A 22,039-nucleotide genomic window follows, 5' to 3' on the forward strand; every position below is an offset into this window, starting at 1 on the left:
GCAACTTTTTCCTTACACATTGTATTTTATTGTATTGTAACTGGACTGTCTCTCTTTAGATTGTAAAGTGCTGCGCAAACTGTTGAGGTTATGCAAATCCTGCATCATAATAATAATAATGGAATGCCAGTGTAGCGTTAGATTTTAGAGTATCATTTTATTAATTCAATTAACTATAACCACAGAAGTAAATGTTTTTGGTGGAGTTAATTTTTTAGGTGGGGAGGGTTTGTAGCACAATTAAATTTCATATGAGAAGTGAAAGCACTATGAAATATTAAAGCATGTCACAACTACAACCTGAAACCACACCTAGATCGGAGAACAATGCAGTGAGGTGTTTTTTTTTTTTTTTATATATTTTCTCTAAACGATGTCTCATTTGTTCCTTATACCAAATAAAAACATATTTCATATTGCCAGGGGAGTGGCAATGTATTTATATTTGATCGAATTACTTGTGCGGCTCAGAGAGCTTGATCTACAGGATAAGCAAACAAGGTAATGCCGTTTTTATCTTCCTCTTTATAATGACAAATATTCATGATACAAATGTTGACTCTGGAAACTAAACAGAACCTGAATTCCTGATGTTTTAAGATAGAAAGCTTTGTATAAATGCATACATTAGACTGATTTATAGCTTGGATATTAATGATTTAGTTATTATTTTTCCCACTAACCATGAGGTTTGCAGCAGTAGTGTGATGTTTCTAGAAAAGCAGCGTCTATTTTAAATAGGTCAATATGTCGCTGTTTTATTTTAAATTTTTTTTATGTATACATATTTTTACTATATTTCAAAAGCAATGGGGAAAAAAAATCTGCAAAATCTATTTTGTACATAGATTTTTCCTTTTAAGGTCCATACACACTATCAGATTTTTGTCTTCAGATTTTCCAAAACCATATAGTGCAAGGGCCTGCCTGATTGTATACACATTGAAACTCCGAAGGTTTGACCTCATATTATATGGTTTTGGTAAATCTGAAGGAAAAAAATTTGCAGAAAATCTGATGTGTGTATCGGATGTATTTATACAGAATTCTTCCAATTTTTTTTTCTCCAAAATTCTCTCTGAAGTCATTCTGAACTTCTGAGCAATCTGCTATACCTAAAGTGGACCTTTCAGTAACTTTAGTTTTTGAAAAATCTGTACATATAGTTAAAGCTATACTCCAGGGAAAACAACATTTTCCCACCGTGCCCCACCGTGCAAGGGTTAAATGCTCATTTAGGTCTAGATTACTGTAAAAAAAAAGCACTTTTATTCCCCTGCTGCCACAGGCTCCCGCCATGCTACTAGCCTGAACCTGCAGCCTCTTCTTCGTTATGTTCCAGTGGTCTCAGGTCCTTGGATGCATGTACAATGACAGGTCCATAGCTCTGCACTGGACATGAGGACACCAATGGACAGTCCATCACTGGCGCATAGGAGAATAGAGGAAACCGCCAGCTGCCAGGGGAGTAGGGATCAGGTAAGTAAAAAAATAATGTTTCCGGTATCCTGAACCTGAACGAGCATTTAACCCTAGAGCTAGGCTTTAAAAAGGAAGTAAACCTTGATGGGTTTACTTCCTCTTTGTCTCCCTGCAAAAGAAAAGCATAATGGGCTACTATGCATCGCATAGTAGCCCATTATGTGTCACTTACCTGACACAGGAGCCATCGATGTCACCGCTGTCCCCTGTAGCACGAAGCGTCCATCTTCTTCCGGGTATCGCTGCTCCGGCTACTCACAGCAGCAGAGCAGCGATGACGTCACTCCCACGCATGCGCATGGAAGCCGCCACTAATAGCATATCACCGTTAGCAGTGGCATGCACCGTAGACAGCGGTGCCTGTCTTTTTGGAAATATCTCCTAAACCGTGTAGGTTTAGGAGATATTTCTTGGACCTACCTACAGGTAAGCCTTATTCTAGGCTTACCTGCAGGTCAAAGTGGTTTGTAAGGGTTTACAACCACTTTAAAAAGCAGTTCTTGAGCTGTGGTCACAAGACTTTGCCTAGGCTGAGATGATGTCATGAATTTGCAGCACATAGAGGGCAACTTTTTCTCATTTTACTTTCACCCAGTGATCAGACTGTAACATTGCAACTTTGTAGCAAGGATGGAGGCTGCGATAGGGGAAATTCTGTGCTAGACATTTGTGAACACAGCCAAGAACAACACAGAAACTTGATTTACATAATTGAGTCATTTCTGAGCCAGCATCTCAGTGCAGGAAGTACATGCTGAACCTGGATGATAACTCAAGGAAGGTGTCACTGGCAAAGTGGCAGAATAGAGGAAGAACCCTAGGGGAATAAAAATCTTTTTTTTTTTTTTTTTGGCTGATAATTTACAGTCTCAGTATATCCAAGATCAGCTATATGAACTGTAAGAATGCCATGATTTATAATAATACTTGTTAAAGGAAATCTGTTGTATGCAAGATTGAGCACATATGTCTGACCTTGCCAGGCAAATAGCATTTTCAGATGGGCACCAACAGCAGCCCACAGATTACAATAAGTGCAGGGAGAAGACAGTGATTATCGCTAGCAGCTATAGCATCCACTTGCAATGATCGCAAGAGAATCCAGCAGGCTGGCTGTACATTCAGCCTGCCCATTAACGTTTTGAATTTCGGAGGGTTCCTACAGGTACCATGTATGGCCAGCCTAAACCTCAAATTGGGCGAAACACGTTAGAGGGAGGTTCTCCCATGGGTGGAGAACCAAGCTGAAACTGCCTTAACACATTTGTGATCGGTACTGTGCCTGGACAGTGTGCAGTTGGGCACCCTTTTCATGTAGTCCTGGACAAAAGATGCAGTTACAGTTACATTTTTTTTTTTTGGAGGAATAGAGTCTTTTTAACCGCTTCAGCCCTGAAAGATTCTATCCCCTTCCTGACCAGAGCACTTTTTGCAATTTGTCACTGCGTCAATTTAACTAACAATTGCGCAAGTCGTGCGACGTTGCACCCAAACAATATTGACTTCGTTTTTTTGCACAAATAGAGCTTTCATTTAGTGGTATTTGATTACCACTGCAGTTTTTATTTTTTGTGCTATAAACAAAAAAAGAGCGTACATTTTGGAAAAAAAAACGCATTATTTTTTACTTTTTGCTATAATAAATAATATATATAAAAAAACATTTTTTTTCCTCAGTTAAGCCGATATGTATTCTTCTACATATTCTTGGTAAACAAATGTCAATAAACGTATATTGATTGGTTTGCACAATAGTTATAGTGTCTACAAAATAGGGGATAGATTTATAGCATTTTTATTATTATTATTTTTTATTATATTTTTTATCATAACTGCAACATTATGGCGTACACGTCGGACAATTTTGACACATTTATGGGACCATTGGCATTAATACAGCAATCAGTGCGATTAAAAATGCATTGATTACTGTAAAAATGTCACTGGCAGTGAAGGGATTAACACTAGGGGGCAGTGAAGGGGTTAAGTGTGTCCTAGTTTGTGTTCTAACTGAAGGGGAATGGGGACTGTGCAGGGGAGATAACAGATCATCTGTTCATACTCCGTATGAACAGACGATCTGTCAGTTCTCCACTCAGAGAACCAGAAACTCTTTGTTTACACACCCAGTTCTGGGTTCTCCGTGACTCAGCGGTGATCGTGGGAGCCCGGCGGCGATCTAGACCTCTGACATCGGCTGGGGGGGGGGCGAGCAGGGGTGCACGTGCCCCCTAGTGGCCACAGGGCAAAGCGATGTTACATAACGCTGTTTCATCCAGCCAAGCCATTCTGCCGCAGTACAACTGTGGAGGCTGGTCAGCATGTGGTTAAAGCTATCTATCTAAAGTTTAGTTCTTATTATTTTAGAATGGAAGGAAAGAAAAAAATTTACTTATTCCCAAGATAGTGCCTCTTTACTGTGGATTTAGCTCATAGACTGAAGTGGCTCAGAATTACTTTTTGTCAGGTTGCTGGTCAAAGGCGTGTACAAACCTGTTTTCCAAGTAATAACTGTAGGTGTAACTCCTAATATATTGTTGTGGGTGGGAAGTAGTCTTTATAATTAATGGTACGAGATGCAAAATTAGTTTTCCTGAAGAACATTCCTACCTTCTACCTAAATATAGCATCGGTAAACAGTTACTTAAATTCAGGTGGATATACAGGAAGGTGCGCATTGACTTAATTACTTTTATGAAAATTGTCATTGTCAGTATTTGTTTATCCTTTGTTGGTGATTAGTATAGCTAATAAATTTGTCTCCAGGAGACCAGTTTATTACACACAACCCAGCCATAATCTCTGAAGGAAAACACGTATGTTTTATTACAGGGCTTTAGCAGACGAAATATAAGAGAACTAAAGCGTGTATATATGTTAATAAAAACCAAAAAAGATTAAAAAAATTCAATATTCAATAAAATGGAAACAAATCTTGCAGAATAGTTAATGATTTTATGAACAACCCTACAGACTTAAAGTAGAACTATAGGCAAAACATTTTTTTTTTTTTCATTTTGGATAGAATAAAGGAGGAACATAACGCTGTATTTTGTTTCTTTGTTCAATCAATAAAAACCTTTGTGAAAAAAAAAAAGAATAAAGGAGGGTTATGATCCCTGCATATTTAATTTTGCCCTCTGTTCCATTTCAGAGCTTTCACTTCATGTTCTGTTCCATAACCAAACAGGAAGTGAGAGAAAATCAGTTCATCAGAAATAGTGCCCTTATTGGAACTTTTCCCCTTTATTACTTTTCTGGGGAGAACACAAAATGTGGGATTTTCTTTTACTTAAAGTGGTTGTAAACCCTTACAACACACTTTGACCTACAGGTAAGCCTAGATTAAGGCTTACCTGTAGGTCCAAGAAATATCTCCTAAACCTATACGGTTTAGGAGATATTTGCCCGAAGACAGACACCGCTGTCTATGGCGCATGCGCCGTAGACAGCGGCGCGCAGGCGCACTGAGCGCGGCATTTTCAATGATGGAGCTGCCGCGCGTGTTGGCTCCCGTGCACATGCGCGGGAGTGACGTCATCGCGGCTTCGCTGAATGACAGCGGCGGAGCTGCGAGACCTCACCGAGAAGATGGATGCGCCGGACTACAGGGGACAGCGGTGACTTCGCTGGCTCCTGTGTCAGGTAAGTGACACATAATGGACTACTTACTATGCGATGCATAGTAGTCCATTATGCTTTGCCTTTGCAGGGAATGAAAGAGGAAGTAAACTCATCAGGGTTTACTTCCTCTTTAAACTTTCAATGATAATGGTAAACAGGACAAATAGAAAAGGAAAATATCCCACAGGCAGCATTAAAAACTGATAGGAGGTCTAATCCCTCTCCACTCTATTCAAAACTAAAAAAAAAAAATTATCTTTTAGTTATACTTTAAGTAGTCTACTATATTTCTTTTGATTTTCACTACTTGAAAATAGGACAGAAGAATACAGTACAGTACTTCTGAAAAATAATGTGCTACAACCTTATAATGGGGAGATATACATAGAGTATACTAGAGTTACAGATTTGTATTCACTCACGAGTAGTCTGACATAAAATGAAAGTTTTTATGCAGTGGTTGTACCACTCATCAGTCATTACAAACTTTTCAAAAAAATGTATATATTGTTCCCTTATATTTTTAATTTAAAAAATGTCAAGTTAAAGTGGGGTGCCCCCTAAAAAAAAAAAAAAAAAATTTAAAATTAAAAGTCAGCAGCTACAAATACTGCAGCTGCTGACTTTTAATAATCGGACACTTACCTGTCCCAGGGTCCAGTGATGCGGGGGAACGAAGCCCCCCCTCATTCCCTGCTCCTCTCGCAGCGCCGTCATTCTTACTGCAGCCACAGCAGGGCACCCACTGCACATGCGCGAGCGTTGTAGGGCGCCGTGATACGCCGCACAGTCATCTGGGATACGTGACAGGTCCCAGATGACTATGCGGCATGTGGGGAAGTGATGTCACCAGCCCGGGCAATGAAGAAGGCAGACTACGAGGGACCCCCTAGCAACAGGTATTTAGAGGTGAGTAAAACATTTTTTTTTCCAATTTTTTTTTAAAGAATTTTAAACAATTTTTTTTTTTTGGTGGCATGGCAACACCACTTTAAGATCACAAGTACATCCAAAGGGCAACAGGTACTTCCCTGCTGGGTATATTAGCAGTCAGTGAAAAGTGAATTGATCGTGCGTATATACATTTGAAAATACTTGTATACATGTTGAGAAGAGAGGATGTAGCTTTTTCCCACTCAATCCAAAATGAGAAAAAAAAATGGTTGCTGTCCAGATCACCAGGAGAAAATAGAGAGAAAAGGCCTATGAATTAAAAGAATGCAGCAGCTGCATTTAATGATTGGTAAACTGCAATATATAACATTTTTGGTTGGTGGTTTATTACCACTTTATGAATACGCTTGGGATATTGGTATATTATAATTGAAAATACTAGTTCAATCCACATGTTTTACTTATTTGTCTACATTTAAAGTGGTGTTGCACAGAAAAAAAAAAAAAATCATTAAAATGACTTACCTCTAAATGCCTGTTGCTAGGGGGTCCCTCATAGTCTGCCTCCTTCAGTGCCTGGGCTGGTGACATCACTTCCCCTCAGTGCAGGAAGGGCTCAGCTCTGCCCCCTCCCTCCTGTCAGTCACCTGGGACACATGACAGGTCCCAGATAACAGCGTGGCCAATCACGGCACGCAGAGCTGCCCCCGCATGCATAGTGGGTGCCCGGCGGTGAAGCCACAGCTGGGTGCCCACAGTTGCAATGCCGGCGCCACCGAGTGGAGGGGGGGACGAGTGGGGCTTCGATCCCCCGCATCGCTGGACCCTGGAACAGGTAAGTGTCCAATTATTAAAAGTCAGCAGCTGCAGTATTTGTAGCTGCTGACTTTTTTTTTTAATGGAAACTCCTCTTTAAGAATAATAACGCTTTACTGGTTAAGGCCAGAAGTATAATAGTAATACTGCAAGTAATGATACAAGTGTTAGTAATGCATTCTTTCTTTTTTAACTTTCTTCCCCAGATTTAACAGACATAAAAATGGACGTATGTGCTTCAAACAACCAGTTTGCAGTTGATGTTTTCAGAGAAATAAGTAGGAATGCTGAAGGTCAAAATGTTGTATTCTCACCACTCAGTTTATTTACCGCATTTGCAATGGTGTTTCTGGGAGCAAGGGGTAACACAGCTGCACAGATAAGTAAGGTAAGTTTCCACATTTAGTATATATATATATATATATATATATATATATATATATATATATATATATATATATATATATATATATATATATTATATAAATTACAATATGTAACAGTATGGGCTCCCACTGTGCACCTAGCACAGACTCCATGTGTGCACTTCACTTAACTCTTCCGTATCTGTGTACAGGATGAGGGCCCTAGCGGAGGATCACGGCTGAAGGAGTGCAGACTACATCTCACTTACTCCTTCGCACCTGTCACATGTATACGCTTACTATAGGCTGCTAGAGAAACGTTTCTTCCCCTTGGTAACCACTGCACTGTATCTTCACACTGTATTAAATCTTGTACAAATGTCTTCATAACTCAATGTGCTTAGTGACCCGAGCTGCAACTATATGTGCAGGTTACGTAAATTGCACCCCTTTAGTAACTTGAGACCAGGCAAAGGCAAAGGCAAAGTTTCAAACATTTTACTTGAAGAATAAATTAACATGTGACAGAGATAATTGACATCCTATGATAAAGTGCCAACATTTCCTAACATCTCTAGTATCTTCAGGCTTGTAGCTGCCCCAGCATACCTGTTCATGCAAAAGTCCAAAGCTGGTTGAGTCCATGTCAGGCCTAAACCAAACTTAATCTCCTTTCCTTTACTTCACTCCATACAATCTCTCTCTCTCTCTCTCTCTCTGGGTCTAGACCTCCATCCCTTTTATATCAAACAGGATTGCGGTTCAGACTCAGCAAAACCCACCAAGAAAAACCAGGAAATTACAGTTAACCCCTAACTTCCCACTGGAGCAGCAGTAACCACTACCTGCCTACATACCATCCCCCTAAAATACAAGCTGTCCCAACTGTGTGGCAGACCTCAACATTTTACAACTTTTTTACAGAGTATCACAAGATGTAAATAAGGCAACAACAATAAAACAATAATCCCCAAAAATGCACATGGACATTCCCTAGATCAAAAATACAAGGTGGTAATACTTAATATTATTACTTAATATTCATAGCTATTTATGTTTTGTGTTTTTAGAAACATTTTTTAACATTCTACTTAGCTAGCTAGGACCAGCTCCCGAGCAAGGCTTGTCCATGCGTTACTGTAAAGAAGCCTTTCTGTATACAGAGGTTAAAGCGCTTTTTCTCCAGATGCAATGGGGGGTATTCACTAAAACTGGAGAGTACAGCTTTGCATGGGCTTTTAACTTCAGCTTGTTCAATTAGGCTGTGACGATAAAAAACTGGAAGCTGATTGGTTTCTATACAGAGCTGCACCAAGTTTTGCACTCTCCAGTTTTGGTAAATCAACCCCAAAATGTGCCCCCTTGTCCTCTGCAATGACTTTGAAGTGAAGAACAAACTTTGCAGCAAGTTCACCACATGGACCATTTATGTAAGTTTAAAGGTGATCATATCCACCCTTTATTGCCTCTTCTCAAGGGAGAATACATTAATTTTAGTTGATCTATCCCCATAGCTGAGGTCCTTCAAGCCACTTACCCATTTAGTTGCCCTTCTCTGCTCTCATTTTAGTTCCACAATATCTTTTTTATTAATTGATGCCCAAACGGCATATGCACATGAACTGAATTTTTAAGATGAAGCCTTGCCAAAGCTTAAAGCTTTGTACAGGTGCAATTATGTAATTCGCTCTCTCTGGACTCTATTGGGTTGATTTAGTAAAGCACCTGTTAACCTTGCAAGGGAAGTTGCACTTTGCAAGGGACTTTTCCACAGAGCTCAGTAAATGAGGTGAAGATCGGCTGACTCCCATCAGCCAATTACGTGCAACAAAATGTTTTTTTTTTTTTTTTTTTTCTTGTACCTGATTGGTTATTCTTTGCAAAGTGAAATTTCGCTCGATTCGCTAAGTTATGCAGAAAATTCCTTTGCATAGTACAACTTCCCTTGCAAAGTCATTAGACTATTTCCTTTTAGTAAATCAACCCTGCTACCTCTTTTAAACAAGATAATATCTTGCTCATCCTAGAAACCTCAGCCCGGCATTGCATACTATTCATAAATCTATAATCTACCAAAACACCTAGATCCTTCTCCATCATTGACTCCCCCGGTTGTATCCCACCTAAAGTGGATGCATGTATGTTTTTTGACCCTAAGCTATCAACATTAAACCTCATTTACCACAAAAGCCCCGTACACACCATCAGTTTTTCTGCTGAGTTTTGCCTTCAGGTTTACCAAAACCATGTAGTAGAAGGGCCTGCCTGATTTGGTTTGACCTCATATTATATGGTTTTGGTAAATCTGAAGGAAAAACTCAGCAGACAAACTGATAGTGTGTATGGGGCTATAGTTGCCAATCAAACAGTGAATTTAAGTCAGAAGCACCTTGTAGATACTTTATTCAGCTACAAAGCACAGTGTCATCTGCAAATACTGAAATTGTACCTTTATTCCCAAATTCTATATAATTTCTAAGTTGGATAAAAATAAATGGTCCCAACGCTGAACCTTGGGGACCCTCGGGGTACACTACTAACAAGCTTGGACATGTGTGGTTCATAGGGGAACAGGTAGACCCATTTCAATCCTGACAACACTATTAATGTCTTCCCTGGGCTATTTTTCATACTAGAAAGATGATAAAAGGATGATTATTATTGATAATTACTATTTGATGTTCATTGAAAGAGTCAGTCCCTAATAACAATATACTTCTTAATATTGCAAGGCACTGCACTTCAGCGATGTTAAAGATGTCCATTTTGGATGCAAAAATCTTTGGGAGGAGTTAGAGAAAAAAGGCGATGGACACATTTTGATTATTGCCAACAAATTATTTGGGCAAAAGTCCTTTGAATTTTGTCAGGTAAGAACCTAAAATGTTTTTTTCTTTTTCTTTCTTTCTTTTTTGGGTATATTCCATTTTTTTCAAGTATGAACTGAGTATTTAATTAATATTTACATTTCTAAAATTAATTATAGGATGCCTAAATCTAGGATTACAAATGCAATATATTCAAATTACCAAGTCATTAGATTTAGTGGCTGCATTACTTTACTAAAGGCAGATCCACTTTGCACTACAAGTGCAAACTACAAGTGCAAAGTGCACTTGAAATTGCACTTGGAAGTGCAGACGTTGTAGATCTGAGGGGATCATGCAAGGAAGATAAAAAACAGCATTTTAGATCGCATATGATTGGATGATAAAATCAGCAGAGCTTCCCCTCATTTCAGATCTACCCCTCAGATTTACAGCGACTGCACTTCCAAGTGCACTTTCAGCACAATTTCAAGTGCACTTTGCTCTTGTAGTTTGCACTTGTAGTGCAAAGTAGATTTGCCTTTTGTAAATAACCCCCTATATTTTTTGCAAGTACCTCTTGCTTGAAATTAAGTTTCCTTGTCTCTTCTGAGCTGAATGAAAACAAAATGATCTTGACTTTCTCGTGAAAACTACTAATCCCATAAACACCCATGTTATGGATATGAACGATAGCTGACATGTTTGAAGTCCAGCCTGGTTGACAGCCATGGCTACCTCTATTGATATAGTGTAGAAGAGAGTGTAGTCATGCAGGGACAGGAAGTGAGTTACTTGGAGGATCACCAGGTGAGAATGATGAAAAAAGAGAAAATGCAGCCATCACATCTAAGGCATGCTAAGCTATAATACAATACATTTTAAAATGCATAGGGGGTTTCTTCCAAACATTGAATTGGTATACAAGAGTATTAGAAATCTAAATGGTCATTAAAAGTAATCTAAATATTATGTGATTATTATGCATGAGCAGATTCTGATGGTAAACTAGGTCTTATTAAATGGGCTTAGCCCTTATTAATCATCCTAAGATTTCTTCTTTCTGTATATTTAAAAAAAGTAAAATATATCCAGTCACCTATGATATTTGTAAAGTCATATCTGTTTAAGAATATTCAGGATGACGACTCTAGATGTTGACATATCTATATTACTGAAAATATTTACTAATCATAAAGTAGAAATGTGTAGTACACTTTGGGGTTGATTTACTGAAGGCAAATACAGTGTGCACTTTCCAAGTGCAGTTGCTGTAGAGCTTAGTAAATGACGCAAAGCTCAGCCGACTTCCATCATCCAATCATGTGCAAGCAAAAATGCTGTTTTTGTAATTTTCTTTGCATGTGATTGGGTAATCTTTGTAAAGTGAAGCTTTGGGTCCTTTACTAAGCTTTAGAGCAACTGCACTTGCAAAGTGCACAGTCTTTTTGTCTTTAGTAAATCAACACCAGAGTGTTTAAAATAATAGCGCTATCTGTAGGACATATTTCAACAATGTGCCGTGAAACACTGGGACTGAGCACAAGACAGATTTGCTCCCTCTTGGCCTGTTAAATATACCTATAGATCTTGCCAGAAATTCAGTGGGCTTGTAAATTCTTATGCTCTGTGCCTTTATTGCACTGAAATCCCAAGAAATGTTTTTAGCTCTGCCCAGTTCACCTCTGTGGATTACAGATTAACCCCCCCCCCCCCCATGTTATGGAGATGATAAGAGTGGTAGGTATTCTGTAGTCCAAATCATGAGTGAGCAGCCTGTGGTAACAGCGCTGCTACTCTAAAGATACAGTATGGTGAATGGGTAAGGTTAGGAAGTCAGTTATTAGTGGGGTCACAGGTAATAAAGGAAACAAAGTTTGAAAAATGAAGGCTAATTCAGCCACCACAAGACAAAGCAGCTAAAAGTACTTAATTTTTCTTTTTTTGTTTAGATACACTTTAGGTATATCATGTCATACTTAAATTACATTAGTGTGATATTACTGATGAAAAATAGAGAACAGGAAGAAAAAAATAGCAATGTGTCATAAACAAAAATCCCAAAATGTATTTGTAATTTCCATGTTTTTTCCAATGAAATGGAATATTGGGGGTTGACATACATGCACTAAGGTGATAACTAAACGTATCTCCCCCCAAAAAATTTAAAGTCAGCAGCTACAAATACTGTAGCTACTGACTTTTAATGTAAGAACACTTACCCGTCCAGAGATCCAACTATCCAACCTCACCTGAGCCCATTATTCGATCAACTTCAAGTCCAGGCACTGGCATCTTAAAGAGTAGTTCCCCCCCCCACCGAAAAATTAAGTCATCAACTACAAATACTGTAGCTGCTGGCTTTTATTAAGAACACTTACCTGTCTATCAATCCCATTATGTCGGCACCCCAGCCGATTATGTGATCGGCTCTTGGGTGCTGCTGCTGCCATTTGCAATGGGGGAAACCGGCAGTGTTTTGGCTTCACAGCCAGTTAACTACTGTGCCCAGAAGGCTGCGGGGGGAAGAAGGGGAGGCAAACTTACACTAGCTGTGGTGATCTGACTGGAAGTGAGAGTGGGTACTTTTCAAAACTAGGTGCCCACCCCCTCCCAAAAGTGGCAAATATGGCAGGGGGGGTGAAAACAAATAGAACTTCACCTTTTGGGTGAAGTTCCGCTTTAATCCATCTTTGTGCTGCTCTTTGGTTCTACTCTTAGGTTTATTTAAATCTGAACTCCAGGCATATGCAAAAGACACAAATAGATGCTGCTCTCTATTCATTAATAAATCATTACATGGATTTTTAAAATATACAAGCAAAGGGCACACTGATAGGAGAAGGGAGTAGAGTGACAGGAATGTAATCAGTCTGCTGCTCCCCTTTTTCACCATCTAACCACATGATGGGGGAGGGACAATACCTGTAATGCCGCGTACACACGACCGGATTTTCCAGGCAGACTAGGTCCATCGATCTTCCCGACGGACTTTCGGCGAAGTTCCGACTGACCTTCCAAACGAATGGACTTGGCACACACGAACAGACTAAGTCCGTTTGAAAATCTGTTTGTTTTGAACGTGATGACGTAAGCCAGTAGACAATGGCTTCCCTTGCATTGTATTTGGTCCGTCGGACCAGCATACAGACGAATGGTTTTCCCGATAGGAATTGAGTTCATCGGACAGATGAGAAACATGTTCTATTTCTAGGTCCATTGGATTTTTTTTTATGAAAATCGATCGGATTAGCCCAAACACGATCAGATTGTCCAAAGGACTGATTCCGTCGGACCTAGTCTGCTGGAAAGTCCGGTCGCGTGTACGCGGCATAAGTGTTACTTAACTGCAACAGAGAAAAATCAGGCCTTCAGTCCTGTCAAAGAGGACTGTGCTCTCTGGCTGAGCTGTCTAAATCTCAGAAATGGATAGACAGAGAAACAAATCCTCTGGCAGGTTAAACAGTTTCCTTATATGTATGTCATCTATGTATTTAGCTTTTTGCCTAGAGTTCAACTTTAAGACATATTGCAGGTTTGGATATTGATTTAAGTTATTTCAAAATGGAAAAGTGAAAAAAATTATAATTTTACATTGTTGGATTTTATTTTCAGCCATTTTTGAAAGATACGAAGGATCTGTATAGTGCAGGCTTGGAACAACTTGACTTTTTTAATAATGCAGAAAAATCAAGACAGTACATTAATAATTGGATTAGTCAACAGACAAATGGTATGTTTCATGTTTTTATTTAAATAAGTGCAGTAAAAATGAAATGAAGAACATCTAAAAAAACATTTTTTTTTTAATAAGATATTCAACAAAGTACCATTACAATTGAAAATGTTAATTTCACATAACTAGAATTATGGATTTGCAGTAAATTAGATGTCTTGAAACAGAGAAGAATTTAATGTACTCTGACAGTCTGACAGCTGAGATCAGGCTCCTGGGATGTCCTGCCCCTGGTAGTTCCTTGTGCATGCCTATGGGGGGGATTCAAGGATCAAAGCAACACCTAGCAAGATTAATGTTGCCACTCCATGTTATGATTTTACCTTGAAAGAGCCAGAGACAATAGAGCTGATTTATTAAAATAATAGCAACCATTCACCTAGCAAATTAAATTTTAGTGAATAGGGCGAAACTGTGTTCACTTTGAATATCCAATCATAAGCTTGCAAAAAAAAAAAAAAAAAAGGAAAACTGTCTTCCCTTTGCACATGATCAGGTATTTATATTAATTTAGTAAATCAACTCAAATTGGAGGCATTTTACTTAGCAAAGTGTATGTTGTAAATAAAGCGAACTTGTATTCATTTCAAATACTCACACATGTGATAGGGAAATTAGACATTTGTTTTGCTACCACATATTTGGGTGTTCAAAGTGAACATAATTTAATTTTATTTACTAATTTTCACCTGCCAAAGTGAACATACATTTAGCAGAATAATGGGATGCAGCAAAAGTTTCTATAGCAAAATATGCACCATCATGATATGGGCTGAGGAGCAGCACCTTCAATGGGAGTTTTGTGTGGTGGAATGACCCTTGAAGTGCTATCATCAGCCCAAAGCATGCTCAAAGGCCTATTGAATGTTCAACTTGAAATATTCATTTGATCTATGTAGAAAATCATGCCCTTTCATCCTGAGTTACTGCAAATATTGGTATATTGCAATGCTGCCCATGAGTTTCTGGGGACAAATGCAGCAAAGTGATAGTAATGTCATCCATGGAGGAAAAACACTGTAAATGCTAGAATATGCCGTTTAAATTCAATTCTAGCAGACAGGCTGGGAAATTAGCAGATGACACAGAAAAAAGGTCAGTTAATCTGGGTCAATGATAGTACAATAGAATGGTATTTGAATTAATTATAAACTTCTGTGAGTCAGAGTCTCAGTTTGAAAAACAAAAATAGATGTAAGTACAGGGTAAAAAGCGGAACATATCTCAGCGGCACAGAATAAAATAAGGAAGCTACTCAAATCTATTATACAGTATGTCTAACTTATGTTTGTCAGATGTTGGAACTTAAAAACACCAATAGACCTATGCATGAATTATAAAAATTGTACTATGTGATTTGAAACAGAGTTATAATAATTGACCATATCAATACAATTTTCTGTTTCTTTTGAAATATGAAACCTAATTACCGGTAGATTCTCATTTGTCCCAATTTTTTGCTCCAGTTTTCTTAAATCAGCCACTTCAAGGGCCAATCCATTCAAAAGTTTTATTTTAGCTCAAAATGGAACCTGGTGGGCCAAGTCAGCCTTTGCCTAGTGGCCATGATATGGTATCAGGAAATTATGTATATTATGGCCACTAAATGGTGCTGATGATCATAGGAAATCAACATATTAGGCGACATACAATACGGCCAGCATTTGTGAGGGTTGGGCAAATGCTTAAGACATTCACTTACCTAATTCTTTTATACCTACACCCCAAAGAGTTATTGCCTGTTTACAGTAATAAAAGTCCTTTTTGTCACATTAAATCTATGTTTTGCAAATAGACAGAAATTATTTACTGCAATGTACAAATTCCAATGTATTTACTTTATTATTTTAAAGGGAAAATTCAACAATTATTGCCAGCACAATCCATTTCACCGGACACAGCACTGGTTGTTACAAATACATTATATTTTGCTGCAAACTGGACAAAACCTTTTCGTGAATCAAGAACCCATGAGGATACCTTTACCTTACTATCAGTATGTACATCTATACATATTATGATCTATTTATTTTAGAATATCTAAACCAAAGAGCAAAAATATTGTATATTGCAGCTTACCCATCCTTATAAAAAAACATTTCTGGTAAGTACAGAACATTACCTGTTGATGCTGACAGAAATTCAGTATGCTTGTAATGTGTACTGAACTGAAATCTCAGAGAATGTTAGCAGTTTTCATGTGTTCATTTCTCTGAACTACAGCATACTTACCCTGTATGTTATGCAAATAGGAGATGTTTATAGTCCTAATCAGGAGAGCTGTCTAGGGTAACATTGCTGCTTCTGCACAGATACATTATGGTATGTGAGTGTTGTCATTGTAGATCTACAGGCACATTCAATGGAAATATACAGTATGGATTTGTTGGAGCAGGCATTATGTTTTGGATTTTGGGAAAAAAAATTGAATACTCAGAGGAGACCAGTGCAAACACAGCAAAAACATGCAAATTCCTTGCATTTACTGTTTCTGGTGATAATTAGATCCAATATTTCAGGTATCATTGGAGTTGGGATGGCTAAGTCTCCCACTTACTTCCTATATTTCATAAAGCAGTGTATTAGTGATATTTTCCAAATGTAGTTTTTTTCTTTGTTTCTACCTACCTTGGGATATTCTCATTCCCTTGATGCATTATTCATAGTACAAATTTAATAAAAGATCTAACTGGGAGCGTGGGACTCGCTTACATTCTTTTCTGCAGTTGTGCTTGCTTTGGAAATCAAGGGGATATATATATAACACCAATTGAATCTATGAGAAATGTAAAAAAGGTAGTTTCCAAAGGCTCCAAGATTAAAAAAAAAACTACCGTATATACTCACATATAGGCCGACCTGAATATAAGCTGAGGCACCTAATTTTACCACAAAAAACTGGGAAAAGGTATTGACTCGAGTATAAGCCTAGGGTGGGAAAATGCAGCAGCTACTGGGTAAACAATGCTCATCTGCAGCCTCACTGTGCCCATTTGCAGTCTAATTGTGCACATTTGCAGTCTCACTGTGACCATTTGCAGTCTCACTGTGACCATTTGCAGCCTCACTGTGCCCATTTGCAGTCTAATTGTGCACATTTGCAGTCTCACTGGGGCCATATGCAGCTGTACCTTTGATTAATAAAACAGCGTATGTCTCCTGCTGTGTTATGCACTCTGTTCGGCGGCTGTCTATAACAAAGCCCCGCCTCCTCCTCGTTCGTGATACACGGAACACTGATAGTTTCCCAGCATTGTATCATTGTTCCTCTATCATGTTCTTCAGCATTGTTCCTCTATCATGGACAAGGAGGAGGCGGACTTTGTTACAATGGACAGCCCAACAGACTGCATACACACAGCGGGAGACAACCCACTGTTTTAGTAATCAAAGGTACGGTTGCTGTGCGGCTCACTCGAGTATAAGCCGAGGGGGGGATTTTCAGCCTAAAAATGGGCTTAAAAACTCGGCTTATACTCGAGTATATATACGGTAAATATCAGTTTTGTGTGGAATGACCCTTTTACATAAAAATATATTCTTTGGACTTAAAAGGATTTGCCATCATATGTGTATTATTACAGATTTATCAAACAACCATGAGGTGGCAATGAAGTGCCAATCTACAGTTTGAGATTATACTGAAAGGTCTTATGACAAAGTTTGATAATGTTAATTCTTGCTGATATGTTTATCATTGTGAGAATATGTACATTTATTATAGCACAGTAATAACCGTGAATGATAAACTAAATTTCATATGATTTGAATGTTTTTCAGAATGACAAAGTATCAGTTAAAATGATGACTATGATAAATTACTTCAATGTAAAATATGTAGCGAATCCTGGCTTAAAAATTGTGGAACTTCCCTTTGGGCCAAAAGAAGATTTTAGTATGGTGATTTTATTTCCAGATAATAATGACATTTTTAAAAAGGTAAGTCAGAATAGTGCTATTGAATAGAACAGTTCTACAACCCAAAACTTGATGTTGTATAATTTAAATAGAACGTGCATGATAGCTGATCTCTGTCACAGCTAAGCTCCGGAGGCTGTATTTCCCAACCCACAGAGGCAACGATAGCCCTGGAACAGAGCATACCCATGCAGCATAACACAGTGCATGTCCTCAAACATATTTCAGGAGTTGGGCAACGCCAGCCTGCAGCCCTGTATAGCAGCATCAACTATGGCAGTTAACAGCGATGGGACATGTTCTCTGTTTTCATGCTTTAGCATGTTCTGACATATGTTGTTAAATGATTAATACAAAGGATTTTCAGAGCACTATAGGTTTTCCAAAGAAACATCACAGCAGTGCCTGCTTTCAGACATGCGCTTTGACTGAGACCTTGGATGAATCAGCATTACCAGGGACTCCTTTACTATTGGGTGTAGATTTCAGCTTGAGCAAAGTATTTCTGTAAATTAAGTTTTTTTTCTATATTCTTTTACTGCTTTGAATGCATGACTGGATTATGGCTCTTTACTGTGTACATTGTGCCATAGACCAACCTTTTTCAACCAGTGTTCGGTGGCACCCTAGAGTGCCTTCTGGGGTCTTCAGGGGTGCTTTGGCAAATGCCTAAAAACTGTCACAAATTGTCCAAAAATTGTTCACAAGCCAGCAAGTGGATCAAGCCTGGCTTTTTGTTGCACACAGCAGCAGCATTAAAACCTTCGACATTGTGCAGGCCAGCCAGTGACAGCCAGTGACATCCTAACAACATCCTAACAACCACTGATGTAATTGATTAAGGAGGCCGGTACTGGCACATCATCCTTGTTTGCCCCTCCCCCTCCCCTCTTGGGGATCACATTAGCAGAGAGGGAGTGAAAATGAGGGAGAAGAGAAAATCTAGAATACAAGTCAGTACCAGTTTGTGAAAAGAGAGTAATAAATCACCTCTAATGTTGGATGGCCCACATATGGTATGTGGGTGTTAGTGGGATTAGTAAAAATATTCGTTTAGTTTTTTACATTTTAGAGTGGGGTGCCTTGAGATTGTGCATACATTTAGAGGGTGTCTTGGTTAAAAAAAAGGTTGAGGAACGCTGGCATAGACAACAATGATCTTATGTTCAAGACCAGAAAAAATGCTACAGAGTTTCAAATGCTGCATTCTTTTAATTTTTTTTATTTATTTTTTTACAAGAGGCCTTTAAACTTAGAGTTGCTGTTGACCTGTGTAATAAGGATTAAGGTTCAGACCAGCTCAATGCTCATTAATTTTTCAGCTGTTTTTTTTTTTTTCTAATACAGATAAAAAACATGAATTCACATAAAGACCTGACTGCTTGGATCAGCCCAGAGGGTATGAAGATGACTAATATAGATTTACAGGTGCCAAAATTCAAAGTGGAAAAAAACTTTTCACTTAAGGAAACACTGAAGTCCATGGGAATTACAGATTCATTCAGCCAAGTCAAAGCTAATTTCTCTGGAATGACAAACCAAGGCAATATATTCATGTCTGATGTATACCACCAAACTTTCTTTGATGTAAATGAAAAAGGGACTGAAGCAGCTAGCTCTACTGCTTCTGTGATGTCATTTCGCAGTCTTCCAAGTGATGAAATTAAGGTAGATCGCCCTTTTTATGTGGCCATCAAGCACAACCGATCAAACTGCATAATACTTTATGGAGTGGTGAACAAACCCTAACATAATGTATGTGAAGATTACCACTTCTAAAACTTTCAGAACTCACCTGTATTTAATGTATATAATTTATCAAAGATAATTTATATTTTATTTTACTTCAAAAACATAATATATGTTTGACATTGTACCGTTGTTACATTTTAGTATCTAAAATGGCAGAGGAGTCCTGTTTTTAATACATGATCTTGTGGTAACCTTGTAAATAAACTTTTTTTAATTACTGTATATATTTGAATGTGTTAACCTTTCAGCGCCAACAAGAAAATTGAACTTTCTATAGTTTCTATGAGTATCTGCACTTTGTATACCTTCATTGCTCTTAATTAATAAACCTATTCATATAGCTATTCCTTACAAACTGTTGACTGACCCGGAAACAAAAAAAGACCCCGCACTATCACAAAATTTCCCACTGTGAGCTTTTATGGAATACATTTTTTGACTGTGGAATTTTTTAGACAAAAAAAATTAGTTGTTTCTACATAATATACCTTTCATACATTGTCCATACTTTTTTAGCTATGCAAGTAGGTAAAAGTAACCAGCAGTGAAGTCAACAAAAAATCTACTCTTTTGGGAGGGTGTGTAGCATAGGGGTAGCACTAGAAAGGAATACAGTGCCTTGAAAAAGTATTCATACCCCTTGACATTTTCCACATTTTGTCATGTTACGACCAAGAACGTAAATATACTTTATTGGGATTTTATGTGATAGACCAACACAAAGTGGCACATAATTATGAAGTGAAAGGAAAATGATAAATGGTTTTCAAAAATGTTTACCAATAAATATGTGAAAAGTATGGTGTACATTTGTATTCAGCCCCCTTTACTCTGATAACCCTAACAAAAATCTAGTGGAACCAATTGCCTTCAGAAGTCACCTAATTAGTAAATAGAGTCCACCTGTGTGTAATTTAATCTCAGTATATATACAGCTGTTCTGTGAAACCCTCAGAGGTTTGTTTGAAAACATTAGTGAACAAAGAGCATCACAATGGCCAATGATCACACAAGACAGGTCAGGAATAAGGTTGTGGTGAAGTTTAAAGCGTGGTTAGGCTTTAAAAAAATATCCCAAGCTTTGAACATTTCACTGAGCACTGTTAAATCCATCATCCAAAAATAGAGTATGGTACAACTGCAAACCTGCCAAGACATGGCTGCCCACCTAAAATGACAGGCCAGGCGAGGAGAGCATTAATCAGGGGACAGCCAAGAGGCCCATGGTAACTCTGGAGGAGCTGCAGAGATCCACAGCTCAGGTGGGAGAATCTGTCTACAGGACAACTATTAGGCATGCACTCCACACATCTGGCCTCTATTAAAGAGTGGCAAGAAAAAAGCCATGTTGAAAGAAAGCCATAAGAAGTCCCAATTGCAGTTTGTGGGAAGCCATGTGGGGGACACAGTAAACATGTGGAAGAAGGTGCTCTGGTCAGATGAGACAAAAATTTAACTTTAGCAAAACTCTTTGTGTGGCAGAAAACTACACCTTGAACACACCATACCAACTGTGAAACATGGTGATGGCAGCATCGTGCTGTGGGGGTGCTTTCTTCAGCAGGGACAGGGAAGCTGATCAGAGTTGTTGGGAAGAGGGATGAAACCAAATATAAGGCAATCTTAGAAGAAAACCTGTTAGAGTCTGCAAAAGACTTAAGACTGGGGTGGACTGGGGTGGATGTTCACCTTCAAGTAGGACAATGACCAAAAACATACAGCCAGAGCTACAATGGAATGGTTTAGTTTAAAGCATATGCATGTGTTAGAATGGCCCAGTCAAAGTCCAGACCTAAATCCAATTGGGAATGTGTGGCAAAACTTGAAAATTGCTGTTCACAGATGCTCTCCATCCAATCTGACTGAGCTTGACCTATTTTGCAAAGAAGAATGGGCAAAAATGTCGCTCTCTAGATGTGCAAAGCTGGTAGAGACATATCCAAAAAGAACTATTGATGAGGGTGGCATTATGCCAAAATAAAATAAAACTTTCTGAGGCCCTCAGAAAGAAAGTTGTGACTGCTTTTGAGTCTTGCAAGGAATTTTAAAAGATTGGCAAATTAATTTAAATCATTGATTTCATTGGAAGAAAAATAATATAAAGGAGGCATAGATTTCAAATGACAGCTAATTTGTCCAGAAGCAGCCTCCGCAGATATTGAAAAACCTTCCAAGAACCCCAAACTTTCCCCCCCTCGGGAAGCAGTCAATGGCTCGGTAGAAGGGATTTTCCTGTCAGCACTGTGTGTGTTGATGGGGGAATCATGCAACTTGTGGTTGCAAGAAAGAAATTTGTACCATGCATTGTCTGCATAAGTGTATCCAGGGGAATTATAGACGTTTTTTTAGGATAAATTGGGTCTTTGTTGGGTCCTAAATGTTAATGGATATCTCCAGTGTTTTTTAGTTCACTCTAATTTTATTGTAAATTATTATAAATTATTACACAAACATAAACAGATTCAGACATACACAAATACATACATATATAGAAAGCATATTTGTTTCATCCCACAAATTATGAATACCTTTTCACACACTCATCGAAAGGGAAAAAATAAATAAATAAATAAATAAAAAAACATATCTTGTCTAAAAAACATATATTGAAACTTTGCTTAGCACATCCATAGTCTGTAATGTTT

General features: G+C 38.3%; 1 protein-coding gene across 1 annotated transcript; it reads left to right on the plus strand.

Moving 5' to 3' along the window:
• The first annotated feature begins 388 nt into the window (after positions 1-388).
• LOC143996808 (leukocyte elastase inhibitor-like) lies at positions 389-19,616 on the plus strand. The gene is made up of 7 exons (XM_077492084.1): positions 389-501; positions 7,023-7,204; positions 9,914-10,051; positions 13,604-13,721; positions 15,578-15,720; positions 17,505-17,663; positions 18,990-19,616. Exons 2-7 carry the CDS (start codon positions 7,040-7,042, stop codon positions 19,389-19,391), a joined length of 1,125 nt encoding a protein of 374 aa, XP_077348210.1. The 5' UTR covers positions 389-501; positions 7,023-7,039; the 3' UTR covers positions 19,392-19,616.
• Positions 19,617-22,039: the final 2,423 nt, after the last annotated feature.

The sequence above is a fragment of the Lithobates pipiens genome, unplaced genomic scaffold (genome assembly GCF_037356315.1).
Source record: "Lithobates pipiens isolate NorthernLeopardFrog02 unplaced genomic scaffold, aLitPip1_a1.2 Scaffold_19, whole genome shotgun sequence".
NCBI lineage: Eukaryota > Metazoa > Chordata > Amphibia > Anura > Ranidae > Lithobates > Lithobates pipiens.